Below are 18043 nucleotides of genomic sequence, written 5' to 3' on the forward strand. Positions count from 1 at the left end.
ACTGTTAGAGTCACCTTTATGGCATGTGCATTAAAGCAGTCTCAACCACAGAACAGCTGCATCTGTTCCCTTCAGAATCTTGGCCTCTTCATCACACAAAACATAACACTTTTACTCAGGGCATGAATTAGGGATTGGTAGTAGAAATAAGAAGCACTTCTTGTGAAACAAATCAGAAGACAGAAGCAAGTAGATACAGTGGATACTTAGTGTAGATACAGGCAATAACTATAGTAGAAGTGAAGGGAAAAGAGAAAATTTTAAAACATTTAAAGTATGATTCTTACTTGCCTCTGACAATAGAAGTTTCTGTGCTCTGATGGGAAAATCACCCAATTAACATTTCTAAGAGATGCTTGCCAACAGGTGTCTTTACTACATCTTCTAGTTGACCCACCTCATACACTTTTAACCTTTAACTAATTAACAACTAACATTTTTAATGTCAAAGTACATTATGTTTACAGTTAAAACCAAAGCTGCATGGAGATGAGCATGTAACCTGCAGCATTCAGTACACCTTGAGTTTTATTTCAAAACAGGTACTCAAAGGAAGAATTGCCTCCTTTTCTAATAGTTAAGATTAATTCTTTTCAGTGTTTCATTAACTGAGTATCTAAAACCAGCATTTGAGAGATGACATTATTTAAAATTAAGCAGGAGAATAAAAAAAAATAGAGAAATACATTGAAAGCTAAATATTTTTCCAGGGCAAGTCTTAGCTCTTAGCAACATTAACAGAAACCATTTAACAACAAAGTCTTCAGTACATCAACCTATAATTGATTTGATGAAGTTGTCACCAGGAGGATATCTGCCACTAATTACTTAGAAGTAGGGAGAACCATAAACAGATGTCTTGAACTGGGTAGAAGATTTTTCTAAAGCTAATTTTATTCTGTGTTGATGCTATTTGCCTTTGACAAACTATTAAGTGAGGCAAATTGAACATAAAGGGTTTTTAAAGTTAAAACTGAAATACTATAATTGCATCAAAACCCGTCATCAAATTTATTGAAAAGTCTACTATCAAGATTCTCCTGGAGAAGACAGTCATGGCCTAAGCAGTAAAACTATACATAACATATATGAATTTTCATGAGAACATTTGTTATGCATAGAATGAATGCATAGTGCTTTTTATTCAGGTTTTAAATACATTAGCTGGCTTCCTGCTATGTCCAGCACCTTCTGATGCTGTTCAGAAATACTTTTTTCCTTTAAATCCTAGTTTTTTCAAATAATTTTGCACAAAATAGGTGACAGGTAACAGTAGCTTAGCTGCTATTTTTTGTAACAAAGAGTTAAGGCCTTGAAAATCATCCTTTATAATAAAAAAATTATTGTTAGATCATATTAAATCTTTAAATAGGTAATCATCCATTGCCAACTACTTTCCCGTGGTTGCACATTTACAAACTGTATCATGACAAAAAAAAACCTCCAGAACATCCATTCCTCTGGTAAAGGATCTCCTTGACTTGAGTGTTGGGGAGGATGAAACAAAAAAGCCTTATAAATATGACTGCCTCGCAAAAGATTTTGAGACTATAGAAACTATAAGTAAGATTGAAATGAAAGCAACTTTTGAGATACCTTAGTTGCTGAAAAACAATGATGTGACCAGTTGAATGTAATCCCCCCTAGAGGAATCAATTCCCTCTGCAAGCAGGCAAACCTAAGAGTCAGAGCAGGCTCTGCAGCTTGGCAGATGGGGCCCAAAGAATAAGATTTAGGGTTTAAAACGTAAACGTAGTATAGTAATGTAGTGATTCTTATAGGTTGTATGGAAATGTTATAGGATATGCAGTAGTAGATTGGTTAATGAGAATCTGAATATTCAACACAGAAGAAGATTTATTGTATTGTAACAGGAACTTCTCTCTCTCTCGCGTGCTCTTAATCTCTTTGCTCTCTTATCTCTTCTCACTCTTCTTTTGTCCTGCGCTCTTCTTCGCGCCCTTTTCTCTCTTTGTCGCTTTGTCTTCTCCTCTGCACTTCTTCACCCCCTCCTTTCTACATGCTCTCCACTCTTAAACCTTTGTCTTTAACTCTCTTACACTTTAAGCCTCTCTTCTCTCGGGCCTGCTCCGAGCTGCGGCTGACAGCTCCCAGCAGGGCCCTTCACCCATCCCCTTTGCAATAAACTGCAAGTTATATGACTCAGCTTCAAAGAGATCTCGTCTCCGTCCGTCCCAACCGTACGACCCCCCCCAGCAGCTCCTACACTTGAGCATAGCTACTGTTCAAGCTCTATTGTCATCTTCATTGGCCTGGAAAGATGGCAACATGGATATCACCTGTCTTTCCTGAGATGGAAACAAAACCTGCTTAAAATCACAAAGAACTCAGGTCTCCTGATAGTAATATTTTGATGTCATCAAATATTAGCAGAAAGATTGAGGAACATTGAAACCAGGCAAACAGAGAGAGAACAAGAGCAGGATAGCCTCAAACACTGAGCTGCATTTCCTCTTATTTCTGTGACACAGCTGCCTAAGTGCTTCACACTAATTTGCACAATGAATGTGAACATAGGACTCCCGTTGGCAGTTAAAATGTGGAAGGTATTAAATATTTCTTGGATAATTCTTCATTTGTTTTTTCATTATTCATTTGTTTTTGGTGTGATTAAAATAGGACTGCTAAAATCTGTTTCTCTGACTCGCATGTCTAAATTCACCATTTATGTCCTACTTATAAGCCACTGTTGTGTTAGTAGCCTTCATACACAGTTCATTTTCACATTACTTGGGAAAGAGGGATAGCTTACCAGAAGTGGTTCTGTACAGCTCTGATGGGCTGCTGACCTTTTGGCTGGAGGGAATCTGCTGATGGCATGGTGGAGGTGCTGTCACTAGGGGAGAGGGAAAAGGGCAGTTCCTCTTCAGTAACAGCGAAAATGTCAATAGTGCTATTTAAATAAATAAATAAAGAAATAAAGACTTTTTTTTACCATATGTCACCTCTGGTGACAGAGGAAAAGTTGATGTGAATGTGACAGCTTCATTTCCATTTTTTATTGCAGAGAAGATGCCCCCATCCATTTCATCTTGGTAATGTACAACAATCATCTAATAGAACACACAAAAAAGCAAAATTACAGTGTGATAATTCTTACTTAACCCTATGACACAGTGGGGCATTCTTCACCAAATTACAGAAGGTTTCTGTAATCAGATAAAATGCAATCTACTGTTCCAGCAGAGAGATCGTTGAACACTGAAAACATGCAAACATAAGAGACATCCAAAACATGCAAAGACAAGACCATCCTTATACACTGAATTGCATTACTGAGGTGAATGCAGTTATTTGTTCTTATTGCCATGATGCAACTGCCCAATTGCTTCACATTAATTTTGGACACAGAACATAAGACTTCCTACTGGCCACTCACTTCAGTATTTAGTAAAAAATTCTTGATTGTTTACCTCCTTGGTTTTCCCTCCAGCAACCGGTGATCTTGGAATTACAGCCTGGTGACTAGCAGACTTCATCCATCCACACCTGTTATATGATGATTCCCCAGGAATATCGTCATACTGCCCAACACTTAACTTTCTGAGCCTTTTCCCTGTTGCATCATCATCTTGCATACCTGTTGCTGAAAACAGGCAAGCTGGTTAAGAAACTAGTTTTTTTCAGTCAGAACTGTTAAAACAAACTTCACTATTCTGTCTGTAGTGACTATAATCAAGAATGTTCAAACTGTTTTACAAAACCACATAGGTGGGGAAAAGACACCAGTTGCAAAATATTCACAGTCCCCTTTGTTGTAGAGGAGTGAGTTAAGCAGCATGTTTCCCCTTGATGCTCATTTTTGAAGTGATCACCCCAAGTGCAATCAAAAGAGCAAGACAGCAGGGGCCGCTACGGGCACTCCAATGGGAAGCACCTCTTGCCATTTCTGACACACAATGGCTCTGGGCCGAAAAACCATTGCTGCTGCCCAGAGCTGCGTTTCCCCCACCCCTTTCCCCTCCCAAAAGCAGATTATTGTTAGCTAAAACAGATCCTGACCCTTATAAACTCAGTTCACTGTACACCTTTTGTGACACATAGCAATCACACTTAATCACAAAAATTAGATATTAGCTACACACAGAAGCTGTAAATCCTTTTGAAGAACAGCACAGAAGAGTAACCTTAACCAGCAGAATGATCCAGGATATTCAAGTATATAAAGCACTATTTTTTTCTAAAGATGTTATTAAGAGCATGTCACTAGATGCAGAACTATGATTAGCAGGATTTTATACATGGTCATCCACTCCAAACAGCAGGCACTTCCAGATTTCTCTGCAACAATTGCTTTCTCTACCCTTCTTAAAAATCAACAAAGATCCGTAGAACTTACTGAGTAGTCACAAAAACAACCACATGCATAGCAACTTTTCAAATACTCCTCTGAGAGCTTCTGTGGTCTATATATATATGCAAAAAGATCTTTGAGGATTAGCTATTTCTCTTAAAAGAGTTGAGTATTTCCCCAAGAAGTTACTTTAATGCTTGGTGTAATTTAAACTTTTACAGTAATTTCCAACAGTAAATATGTGCTGTTGAAGCACATCTCCTACAGACCCTGATCATGGAGCCATAAAACTAGGAGTTCAAAGTGTGTCCTTGATCTAAACCAGCAGGAGGGCTTAATCAGCAACTTGGGTAGAGAAAAATGATAGCATACACCTTACACATCAATTTCCGAATCTGAAGTAGCTGATAAAAGCTAAGGTATAAAATCTGGCATGCAGCATAGGCCTCTGTGTTAAAGACATTCCACCTTGATTACACTACACAGTTATAAAGCATTAATGCACAAATACATTTCTGAATAGTGGAACAGTTTTTATTCAAACTTGAAACTGAGACAGGAATTTTAGACTAAAATCCATGATACTTAACTGATTCTGCATTGACATATGTATGTATCAACCTGAGTAACTTGCTGGCAAGTAGGGGCTTATCCTAAAAATATTAATACAACTCTTGGTAAACTACAGAATTAGACACTTCCAAAAAATCCATCTCTGGTAGCATCCAAGCAAATGTTATAATAGCTACTACTGAAGCAAATAAATAAATGCATAAAACCATATTAGTAATTTTTGAAAATTCCACCAATAAGTTAAATTTCAGGGTCGAAATACAGCCAGTTATTAATTTTATCAAGTTAAAATTTATAAACCTAGTGAAAAAATCACAACTGATATTCTGAAAAAAACCTGAGATTTTGAAAAAAACACAACTGAGATTCTGTTTTTATGGTTGCCACAACCTGGAAAACTCAAAAACTTTTTAAGCATCCATATTTAACTTTTTTCCTCCAACTTGAATTTTTATGTGTGGTCCCTCATTTATGGAAAGAGTATGTGCTGAAGACCCTGTGAGCAAACTAGATGCATCACTCAAGATTTTCAAAGCCAGAAAAGGACATGAAATCACAAATATCTTCTAAACCTCTTACATGATACTAAACAGTCAGAGTGAATTCTACTGAAATTGCAGACATTTAAGAATGTAGACTGAGTTGATACTATTCCAGCATTTACCAACATTTGCATTGGATTTCCTTTTTTATTTGTAATTTCTGTAAAGAAAAAAGAGTGGGAATCATTGCAGAATCTCAGACGATCTGTGACCAGATACTCCCAGTCCTGCCACTTCTCCACAGGCGGCAGTAGGACCAGGAAGAGCACATAAGAGTTTCACTCCATCTGTAACCAAGTTACAAAGGCATAGACAATTTATTTCAGAATATTTCTTGTAGTTAACATGGCCTTGTAGACTACTTTATGATAAAGAATATCTATCTTTTGGATGGGTCAAAAAAGACCTATGAAATTTAACACAAGTTCTGCTTGTCATACTAATGAGAGGATTTCATAATCAATAATATTAGTACACTCATGAAGCTAGCAATTTCTACAAAGTTAATGTAGTACTCAGAAAGCTATAAAGAGACTGAAAGAGCTTTACATACCAAATTACCATTAGATGCTGCACAACACAGAGAAGTTGAGATGATGCATTTCAGTAAAGCTTAAAGCAAATAAATCTAAGACATTAAAATTAAGTGAAGGAGTAAGCACAAAATTACTTCTACTTAGTTCATTCATTTCAAAACTTTACTTCATAATACTTAGACTTATATTTTAATATTTTAGGCTTACTAATTTGAAAGGAGCCTTTTACCGTGTAAGGTGTCAGTTCCCAAGACTTCCTAGAAGTTACAAAATTCATTTTTGTTCTTATAATTTAGCTTAAAGTTTTGGCAGAGCTTCATAAATATCCCAGAAGCACATATTTATTTCTTTGAAAGCATTTCATATACTGTCCTTTCTCTCTTTTCCCAGGTGAAAAGTAATTTTTCCCTACAAAAGTAGTTTTGTTTTGCCCAATGAACAAATAATAACATTCCAACAGATTGGCATCAGGACAACATCAGGCACTTACCTCATCAGATGGTTATCACCATGCAAAAGCTACAGCTAACCAGTGGTTAAAGGTTAATCATTGTTTGGTTTCTTTAACTGCTTAGCTTTCCTCAACTACTATTGAGATGTATTTTTAGTTATTGGAAAGAAAACTAAGTTTAAATTGCTAAGTTTAAAATATTGTCTCCAGTGGCTTGTCAATAAGACTGCTGTATCTCATTTATTAGCAAATTATCCAACTGGTTGCAAATATAATTCCTTGTGATAGCATTGAAATATAAATGTCTGAACTTGTAAAACTGACTTTAACCACTTGAATTCCAATCATCAATACAGCAACAGTTAAAATCTTTTTCTCTGGATATAGCTTAAACAGTGTTAACTATATTATTTCACAGGCAGCTTTTCACTTACTTAACTTCATTTATTGTCTACCAGGATTTTTGGAATCTGCAATTCATTTCAATTCTAATCCTTTCATAAGAGGAAACAGGTAACATCTATACATTCAAGAAAATCTGACAAACTTTTAAGTGGTTTAAGAAAATGATATCTTTTTTGGAGAAACAAAAGGGAAACTTACTAGGATATATGCTTAATCAACCAATCAATACAACTTAACACATTTTGCAGACAGACAAGCTGGAATTCATTGCTTGTGTACAAACTTGTTACACACAGAGAGGAAAAGATCAAGTGCTTGCACTTCAAGTGAGCTTCTTACATAGCTCCAAGTGGTGTGGAAAGCTAGCATGACATAAGAAGCTCTACCCACAGAGCAGTAAGATGCAGGGCTCTGTTGTGAAAGGAACAGTGACAATTTCTACAAAACTGGTCTTCCAGTGTGCCTTTCACAGACCTCAGCAGAAGTCATTAAGGCTGAAAAACACTCTGGGGAGAATTGTGTTAGCATTCCAGAAATTCCAGAAGTCGATGCCTACACAGCAGTTTAAAAAGACCTATCAATTACTATGAAACAAGGGGATACAATGCAACATGAGGCTTAAGAACGCAACAAGGAAAAAGAAGTCTGTAAGTTAAATTCTAACAGAAGAGCCTTCAGGGATTATCCCACATACTAAAAATGTTACCAACAACACTATCCAAAATGAAAGTGATCTCCTCCTTTGCCACCATTTATCTTCTACAAAGTTTAAGATTTCAAAAGAAGGCATGTAATGATCAAGCTTTCAAAACAGCTTTATGCTTAAACCATAGCAAATCTACTTTAAGAAATTAGAATCAGCTTTAGAATCATTATGACATACTGAAAGAATAAGTATCTTCAAAGACAGCACGATAAAACTTGAACTAAATATTACTGTGGTGGAAAAAGAATAATCAAATATATAGCCAGTTGAAAAACAAAATCTCAGAATATTCTGAGTTGAAAGAGACCCAGCAGGATCACTGAGTCCAAATCTTAAATGAAGTATGAGGATTTAACCCATGACCTTGGTGGATTAGTGATGCAAGTACTAAACAAGGATATTGATATGCTCAAACTTTCAGATTCCCAGATCTTTGGGAACACTATTTCAAAACTATTCATTAGAACAAAGCCAACTATGCTGTGCCAGTGATACATTTTAGAAAGGTTAAGGCATTGAATGTAACACAAAATGCTGCTGAAGTCAGAAAATTCCTTTTTTCTTGAAAAAATACCAAATAATTAGCAATTACTAACAAGCAAACTATTCTTTTTAACCCCAACTTTTAACAGCTAGTAGACTAGGAGTGTAAACTCCTTATAACCAATTAGTCTAACAAGCAAATTAAAAGGTCTAAGCTCTACCCCAAATTCAAGTAGACCATCAAGCATAGGACACAGCAGCTTTGCAGATCTGTCACTTTAGTTTCATAGCCCATTTACATTATGCTAAGAATGGGAAGCAAGCCCACTGGAAATCCAGACTGGTATCTCCAACCTATAGAGATACCAGACTGGTATCTCCAAACCCATACCATAATGATGATACACTCAGGCCCACATGCTGAAAATTACAAGACTCTTAAAAATTTGTAGTATAAGTAAATGACATAAATTAAAAATCATTGTGCTGCTAAATGTAACTAAAATTCAATTTTTAACTGTAGCTTTAAAAGTTATTTAATTTAGTTTAAAAATTGAATCTAGTTCAGTTATAACTTAAAACTTCAATTTTTACCTTTGATTTACCTAAAAACTCAAATTTACTCTTAACCACTGTAAAATTAACTCCCAAGTCAGGCACCAAAATTTTCCTGAGCAACAGAAATGACAAGTTTTTTAGTGTATTTTACATACAAATAAGGCAGGTGAGAAGATTGACAAGCTTTGTTTTTCTCTCAATTCACAATTTATTTCAGAGGGACTGTGCTTACCCACAGAATAGCGCATTAAATGGGAACATCTGCAACAGTTCAATGCTTTTTAAAAATGTTATTTACTAAGGTATGCAAAAAGGATTTCTTTTTCTCTCCTTTGTCTGCAGAGACACTAATATGATTTACAATATTGTATCTTGGGCCATCTCCAAAGGTTTATTTTTGATAGAGGAAAGATCTGTGAAGGTATTCAAGACATGTAATCAGACCCTAAGCCACCTCAGTTTTATTCATTTTGCATTATTTTTTTGAGAGAGGGAGGCTTTGTTTAATGCTCAATTCTGTGTTGAGCTGATGAACTCCAAGTGAAATATAAGACTGTAAGAATTGTGTATCTGTGTAATTCATACAGTAGGTAACCCAGGGAAGTTTTGAGATGGTAATTTCAAACACCATAACGCATGCATGAAGAATTAGAATTACCTGAGTGCAACAATATAATTTCAACCTTATGGCAAATATAGAACCTCTCTTCCTCATGCTGGCAAATTTAGATAGAAATGCATATCTTGGTCACAGTCATTGAAACAGGCTGCCCTAAATATTGAATGCATGTGTTTCTGTGTTCTGCCTTCACTCGATCACACAATTCCTCACCTGCATGTAATACTTTTCTAAAGATGCAAATTGTAACATTTTAACAGTGAAAAGGTGGGGTACACAGATGAGACACGGGTGACAATGATGGTAAGTTATAATGAAAATGGGTAAAAACATTTCTGTCCTCTACATTTATTAACAAATTCCTGCTTTTACAGTTTTGTAGGTTGAAGCAAAACATTGATTTCACTTTCCTTTTTTACCGAACAAGCATAAGCCTTGTGGTAAAAGATGGCTGATTTGAGAAAATAAGTCTTACTAATATCTTTAGTAGTAGACTGAGGTCATGTGTTAATTATTAGGCATAAAAGAATATACAGAGAGTGAAGTAAATGGGGACTATAAGGCTGAAAGAAAAGCTTATATACACATCAAAATTTTTTCATACTACAAACTTCCTGTCATTTAAAATTAAGCACTACTGCAGCACTGTGTTATTAGTAAACGGCAGCTTCATTCACTATCAGAAACACATCTGTGCATAACTCAGTTCACATAAAAGATAAAAATTGGAAAAATCTTAATAAACAGTGCACTGATTCATCTCTGATGTAGCAGATAGGGCCTGGCGTTCGGAAGATCTCAGGATGTTACGGGAAGACAGGGCCCCTGTCCCCTTAAATAAGAAAATTAACATAGGAATGCAGCCCCCTGAACCAGATGCCAGTAACTTTCCACTTGCCCAGTAACTTTCCATCCCTACTAACCATAGATGGTAAAGACAGACCCTCACCTGACGTAGAAGCCCCTTAGACTATAAAACCCCACGAGAAGAGAGAATAAAGGCCTTTGACCGTCCACCATGTTGGTGTTAGCGTGTTTCTTAGGCCCGAGCAACCCTGGGGAAGGGGGTTGCTGTGCTGTTTCCTGAAACCAGGCCGCCTGCCTTGTATCAGAAGGCAACACTCTGATAAGCAACACACATGACACTGAAGGAGAGAGGAGATCATCAACCATTTTTCTGCATGGTTCATAAAGATACGTCCTAGCAAAAAGAAATTTAATAATCCAAAAATGCTAAGCACTTAATGCAAGAAATAATTTCAGACAGAGCCCAGAACTCTGCCGCATGGGGGCAGTCAGTAGTTTGTGCCAGGTTGACCTATGCTAAGGATAGTATAAAAACATCTAGGAAGAAGCATGAAAGGAGAGGTAGTTGCCTATCTGTCAGTCAGTGCAGAATCATATAAGCAAACAGAAGCAAGAATGCACCACAATGTACATCCCAGCTGACACGCATTTCATTCTTAGGCACATTCTTCCAGCTTTGCAGGGCACTGGAAACATGCACGCAATTTTAAGGTATGTATTTTGTGCAGGAAACCACTCATGCAGGAAACCAGATATTTCCACCATCCTCCTGTAACGCAACCCTCAAGTTAGACACACACACACCATGCATCACATTGATCTCATGCACCTCCAGCACTGGGCGCTCCTCCCATTGAAGAGATTCATGCAGAATGTCTCATTCATTCAATCAACCTCACTCAGACCATTCAGTCCGGATATGCCAACTCTCTTTATCACAGACCAATTTGTTCTATTAATATACTTGTTAGGTCAAGGACTGTTTAAGTCACAAAGTATAGAGCTCCCTCTAAAACCTGACTCTATTGTGAGCAACTGTTGTTTTCATTATTCATTATTAATTGCTACTTCTTCATCCCCATGGCAGCCAGCATTTCTTTGTGCCATCAATTATGGCTCCTGTGCTGCACTAGTTTAAAGAGCAAATTAAGTGCCTTGGATGCTCCCCTACTTATCCTAATTCTATAAAATTCTACAAGTCTACTCCAAAGTAAGATAAACCACATTCAACACATTCTGGAGTATGGCTTCTCCTCCCAGCTTTATGCATCAGCAATCTTGCTGAGGAGGCACTCTACCCCTTCATCCAACCGATTAATAAGTTAAAGAAGACTAGATTTAGACCCATGAACTACAGGCATCTGTAGACTGTGCCACTGACAACAACCCTCTGAGACCTGATTCAGCCAATTCTCAATCCAGTGATTCAGAACAGTGGTGTATATAGAGAAAAATATTCCAGTGTTCCTCCTTCTTAGTATTCATTCAGGTAAATAGCTTTTTCCCCATGCTGGTTTGTGTACACCATGCATGAATAAATGTATGATTCTGTATATTTCAGTGGAGCAAGTCCAGATATGTAAATATATAAATTCTACAAGCACTTAGAAAATCAGTATGTGCTGGTGACCTCCTAGTCTCAAGCAGAGGTGGCAGGCATGCCACATATTTGTGTTGTTTTACCTCTAGAACCCTGAGTACTTTTAAAATCAAGCTCTTGCTAGTATAAATTTATTGTTACTTGCAGAAGTCAGAAATGGAACATTTTAGCACTTGACATAAAGACAAACTTAAAAAATTGTTATTGTTCTAAAGCTATACAAATTATTTTTCTAATTTTGTTTAATTAAAGGCTATTCTTATGTTCCTGACTACTAAAGTCTTCCATCTTCTACTGTGCCCTGATACCTTCCCTCAAATATCCAGAATTTTTAATACGGTCTATACATTTATATTTGATTCCCTTAAATACAGAAATTCCATAATTTAATTCTTTAAAACAAATCCTCTTCTAGATCATTCCCCAAGTACAATTATTTTCACTAGTCTTTATTTACCTGACATTAAAAATGGAAGGAAAATTACAGTGACTTCTACTTCGAGATGACCAGAATCTCTGAGAAAATTTCAGGTATCTCTTTTAAGCTTCATATATCCAAACTCTGAACTGTGAAAGGTGACTTATTCTAAATGATCTCTTTATCCCCCTTACTAGATTTACTGTATGTAAGGAGAAGAGTTCTCTCCTGCTAGAAAAATCTCAATTTGTCCATCAGCTAATAATTTGGGAAGATTCAAGAGAATTACAAACTAATGCCACAAAATGCATATTGTGTGTCAAAAATAAGCAGCGAAGCATCTCACATTTATTAGTCATGGATTTTTGGACTTCTTCAGTCCCTGGTTACCTTCCTAAGCATAGAACTGTGATTTCACCTTCCCTACAAGAATCACCATCCTTCATCACATAGGTCTGCCTCTGAACAGACACCACACGCTAGTTAAGCCCCTTCATGGTTTAGCATATCCCACAGGGCTTGAGCTGGAGCAACTCATTTGTGTCTGGTGAGGCTCTGGTCAGATCTTCTGTCATGCTGCCTAACACTCAATCAAATCCTAAGGACTAGATTTGAGCAAGCCTTTCATTGCACCATGACTGGAGACAAGAAGAGGAAGAGGAATATGGAAGGGGAGAAAGGGAGGCAAGGGAATGTGTTTTGCCAGAGAAATTAGACCACATAAAATTTTCAAACATGACAGTAGGACAGGCAAGAGCTTATTTGTCACAAATTTTAGATTGACCATTAATAAAAGGTTTAGTGGACTTAGCCAGAGGCAGACTACTCATCCTTTTACAAAGCTGCTAGTTCTAGTAGCATTACTTAGACAACACAGTCAGCAAGTGTTGTGTATTTAATTCCACAAGCTGTAATAATTTCAGAGTCAGAGATAACAAACAAGTACTGTGACTTGTACATTTTTAAACAGAAAACTTTCCAAAAGAGCATGTCTTAAAATACTTTACTGGCAGATATTATATTATTTGTGAAAACATTGCAAAGGAACTTAATGCCAGCATCATTACATTGTATTTGAAGATAAAGTGGTGGGAACTTTTTCTCCTAACTTAAATGGAAATTGTAATAATGAAAAACCTACACCACAAATGTCTTCTACAAATGGCTCAATGTACAAATTCTGCTCCCTTTTAGCTTAAATTCACAACAGCAAAATAATCCCAAGAGATGATCTATAACAGGTAAGAACTTCCTGAACAGTATCTTTTTCAAGCAAAAAGACAAGTAGCTGCAAAAGTCATATGGAACCATTTGATTCCATATCTTGGATGATTATGTAAAGAGGACATCAGAAATAATGCCTTGATAATCATCATCAAAGTTGTAAGCAATGACCTGAGGGTCCCGCTGTACCATCTAATGAACACACAGGTTCTAGAAAAAGAATGATTTTCAGAAAGTATTACAGCTTACCATATCCGGAGGCATTCCTGCTTCTGACATCAAATTTGTCATGGAAGCCAGAACTACTGTTAAGCTCTTCCATGTGTGCATCAAGGCTGCTGAAGTCATTTACTTGATTTCTGTCACTGGTGAGAGAGTCAATGTGGGTTGGGATAGGTTCAAATGTAGGGTCTAACTCCAAGATCAACCTGTTCAATTGCTCAATTGACTGATCAATATCCAAAGTTGGAGAAGCTGGCAGGTCCCCAGCATTTTGTCCTACATCCAGGCCATTTGTGTTCCTCTGAGGCATTGACCTTGACTTAAAATTGTCAGCACTTTCATGTTCTTCAGCTTCTGCAGCACCCAGCATGCTTCCTAGCCCTCTCTGCACAGCATCTCTGCTGCTAGAGCTACATGTTGGAGCATCTGGGACTTGGGACTGGCTCTGGACACTGCCCAACTTCTCCACAGTGTTATGAATGCCAACCCTAATTTCATTCTCTGGGGCAAAACCATACTGGTGAGCAGTGACCATCTGCTGCTGGCGTACCCAGGTCTGAGTAGAGTAGTTACTTGGGTGATAGGCTCGTGGATGGGGTGAGATAGAAGGATTCTGTTGCAATTGCTCAGTTGACTTTGGCTCAGTGCTTCCAAATGACCTCTCAAAGACAGAATCCACACCAATGCCCAGGTCTGCAGCAAAAGCATTGTGATGCTCTTCCCCAGCATTACTTCCAAAGCCATCTGAAAAAAGTGAGTTTTGACTGCTCTTGTGGCAACTGAAGTTCCCTAGGTGGGTAGAATGCTGCCCTTCTGAGGAAGACAACGTCCCAATGCTGTCCACACTGTGAAGGTCATGATTAGGCATTTCATCATCCAGAATATCAGTCTCCCTGTCCTTCATTTTGGTGACTTCATTCATGTGAATGTGAGCTGGCACTATGTGGTGAGTAGCACTGTACTTGCTTTGAGCATCAGTCATATCCTTGGCAGTGCTGACAGAATCCTCTAGACCAAAGCCACTAAGTAGCAGGTCCAGTTCTGCCTTCTCTTGTGGGCTCAGACCCCATTTAACTCCTGGGACAAGGCATTCCTCAGTCTTGTCTGTTCTGATGGAAGCTGTGGAGCGTCCAGAATCACTACTGACAGACAGGGTATGATCACTGTGATCAGGACTGCCTGTAACATGAACACCCTGAGCAACACCAGGGATGTTGCCGTCTGAAGAGCTCTTCTTTCTCACTTTTGCATACAGACTGCCATCAATGGGTCCTTGGGTATGCAATACTGTGGAGGTACAAGTAAAAAGGAAAAGGAGAGATAAGGACAAGGCATCATATAAGGGCTTTGACTAGTGTCATGCCACAAGTATTGTTAACACTAACAGTATTGTTTCTGCAAAACTAAATCAACTCTGTAACTACAGCAAATACCAATGACCAATGACATTATCTCCTTTAATTTCATATGACTTTTCTTGATGGAAATACAATATTGCATTTGTAGCTCAAGATCAAATAAAATCCTCTCTTTTTATTCTGTTTTGAGTGCATGTTTATGGCACCACAAACTCTTCATACTAATTTAAAGAATCCCCTGTTACAGTACTAGAAATTTGAGAGTATCTACTATGCATTCCATTCAGTGCAAGAATGGTAGAAACCTACCAGCAATACTTGTTTTTAATATATACATATATATATATATATATATATATATCTAAAATGTAATTATTACTTAGTCCATTTTTACTTGATGGCCTGACTATACTACAAAGAGTAATTTTCTCATTTTCTTGGTGATGCAAGGAAAACACAAGCTTTTAATCAGAGCTGCAGTCCTTGGAATATACATAAAGCCTCTTCACAAAAGCAGGCACAAGTAAATGTTAACTAGTATGACATTTCTACCTATATGGAGGATCTGGTACGGATGTCATGTTTTTGTTTCAAAGAAGGACTAATGAACTTAAGTGGCAGCCTCCACAGAAGTAACTATATTTGCCTTACTCCCATCTTACACATAACACCTAACACATCATACAGGTTAGACCAACATGAGGTTAAAATATGGCTACTGAATTTTTATCCAGTGGTGAAAACAAGTACAGTTCTATTTCTCAAGGAAAGTTTTAGAAATAAATATGTCTAGTGTCTGTAAAGCCGAGAAAGTAAAGTGAATAGTTCCACTTAAAAATTACTTAACATTCATTTACTAGAATATTTATATTAAGCAGATATTTCTGAAAAACTTTTCGTACTCATACTCTGAGAATGGTTTGAGATTAAGAAAATTAAACCATTACAATTTAGGAACAAGCAGACTTTTCTCAAAGGTTACCTTAACTACATCTGTTGTAGTTCCAGAATCAAAAGCCCCATGGAGAGTCCAATGCATTACAACATCAACTCTACCATACATTTTCCAAGTATGTGTAAAATGGCATCATGATCATGAACTGCCAAACTAGGAAACTTTTCTAGGCAATACCCATTTAGAAAAAGCATTATGCAGAAATTGTACTCACAATGATAATTAATTCATTTGAATTTAAAATGGCAAGAAAAGCGGTCTGGTTGGAAAAAGTTTTGGGGACAAACCACTGACAAGGTTCCGTCAGTTAAAATACTTACATACTAAAGGTTATACAATAGTTTTAATAGATTTCAGCTAAAGTAAAGGACAATCTTTTACTTTCGAGGGACTAGGAACTATTATTTGTCTGATGTTGATCTTAAAAACAGCACGTGCAAAACACCAAAATACTCCTTTTCAGAAAAAGTTATCAAACTGAGCAAAAAGAAAAACAACTCCCCTTGCTGTAAAATTTATCTGTGGATCAAGTTTGATGTGTAAATTCCTTGTTGAAAAGGGCTGCTATGCATGAGGCTGAATGTCTGTATACAATACTTAAAACCAATATTTTTGAAAGATTATCAAAAATACAGCCAACTGACAGTTTCTCAGGCTTTTTCATGCTGTGATTTCTCATAAGCTTCCACAACTTTCTAAATGAAGCACATTTGGTGTTTCATGTGAAGTATTTTGATACAGTTACCACAATAAATTGCAGAATTAAAAAAACAACCAAACAAACAAACAAAACAAACAAACAAACAAAAATAAACAGAACTAGGAGTAACTATTTGGTGGGGTTTTTTTACTGTATGCTTGGTTTTAAATTAAAAAACTAGAAAACAATAAAAAACCCTGCTTTGTTTGGAATAGTTGTATATCCTGACAAAACACATACTTGAAAACAGGTCTGAACTGGAATGCAGTGAAGGAAATACAGAACCAGTACATAGTAATGTAATAGTTCAAATTATAAAGTCTTCTTGTCTGACTGTTCTGTTACTCAAAACTAGGCTCTATGCCTTAAAAATGCTAGTCAGACTAAATACTGTAGTGGGTTGACCTTGGCTCTCATGCCAGGTGCCCACCAAGCCACTTTATCAACTTCCCAGGCAGCGAAAAAGAAAAATAAGGTGGAAAACGTTGAGATAAGGCAGTTTATTAAAGCAAGAAAAAACCGAAAGTTTGCGTGCATAAGCAAAGGGGGGAAAAGTGATCTCTACCTTCCAGCAGAAAGTAATGTTCAGCCACTTCCCAGAAAGCAGGACTTCCACACAGAGCGGTTGCTCCGAAAGGCAGACATTGTAAAATAACAAATGCCCCCATTCCTCTTCCTTGCCATAGCTTTTATATCTGAGCTGACATCATATGGTGATGGAATTTCCCTTTGGTTAACTTGGGTCAGCTGTTTTTACCTAGTTGGGTCCCCTTCCAGGGTATTGCCCACTCCCAGCCCACTTGATGGGAGGATGGTATGAGAGAATTGTTAAAGAGATGGTGTGCCAGTGCTGCTCAGCAGCAGACAAAACACTGGTATATTATCAACAGTTTTCCAGCTACCAATGCAAAGCACAGCACTGGGAGGGCTCCCAGAGGACAATAAACTCCAGCTCAGCCAGACCAAATACAATACCTCACACAAGATCAAACATTCCAGCATGCAGATTTGGTTCTCCTTGCAGAAATGGTAAGTACAAAAAACTGTCAAATTCTCAAGTGCAGTCATGGAAGCAATGGAAAACTTTTGTGTATCTCCCTCTCTTAGCCTTTCCAGTACCATCATACATTACCGTACAAGCACGGTGGCAGAAGTACAGACAAAAAGACAAACACACTGACAGTGGACTATTGACCCAAGGGTCTTGCACAAGTGCACTCTGTAAGATTCAGAGATAAACCTGTCAAGTACTTCTTCCACTAGTACAAAATTATCAAGTTTATTCTGCATCTTGCTAGGAATGCTAGGCAACCCCAAATATTTGGGGGTCTTCCAGCTGTAAATTGTACAGCTTCTACTCTGAAGAAGAGACCCAAGTACAGCTTACTTAAAATTTCACTTTGGAAAAAAAAAAAACAAACCAAACAAAAAAAAAAAAAAAAAAAGCCCCAAACAAACAAAAAAAGCAAAACCCACAAACAGAAATTAAGTACTGCATTTATCTGTTAGTATCCTTAATTTAGACTTAGCCTTAAAATACTTTACAATTCTCAGATAGCTTTCAAGGAAGT

The 18043-nt window shown here is 37.2% G+C and overlaps 1 protein-coding gene across 16 annotated transcripts in view; it reads right to left on the reverse strand.

Moving 5' to 3' along the window:
* Positions 1 to 18043, reverse strand: part of TNS3 (tensin 3) — a 201999-nt gene that overhangs the window by 47416 nt on the left and 136540 nt on the right. For 15 of the 16 annotated variants that reach the window (XM_026798154.2, XM_074542013.1, XM_026798159.2 and 12 more), the window contains 4 exons: positions 13487 to 14746; positions 3435 to 3607; positions 2957 to 3074; positions 2774 to 2857 (listed from right to left, as the gene is read on the reverse strand). In XM_026798154.2, coding sequence (XP_026653955.1) covers positions 2774 to 2857; positions 2957 to 3074; positions 3435 to 3607; positions 13487 to 14746 — 1635 coding nt within the window. The remainder of the gene's footprint in view (positions 1 to 2773; positions 2858 to 2956; positions 3075 to 3434; positions 3608 to 13486; positions 14747 to 18043) is intronic. The other variant, XM_074541994.1, reaches the window with a different exon arrangement.

Source organism: Zonotrichia albicollis, chromosome 1 (assembly GCF_047830755.1).
Source record: "Zonotrichia albicollis isolate bZonAlb1 chromosome 1, bZonAlb1.hap1, whole genome shotgun sequence".
Classification (NCBI taxonomy): domain Eukaryota; kingdom Metazoa; phylum Chordata; class Aves; order Passeriformes; family Passerellidae; genus Zonotrichia; species Zonotrichia albicollis.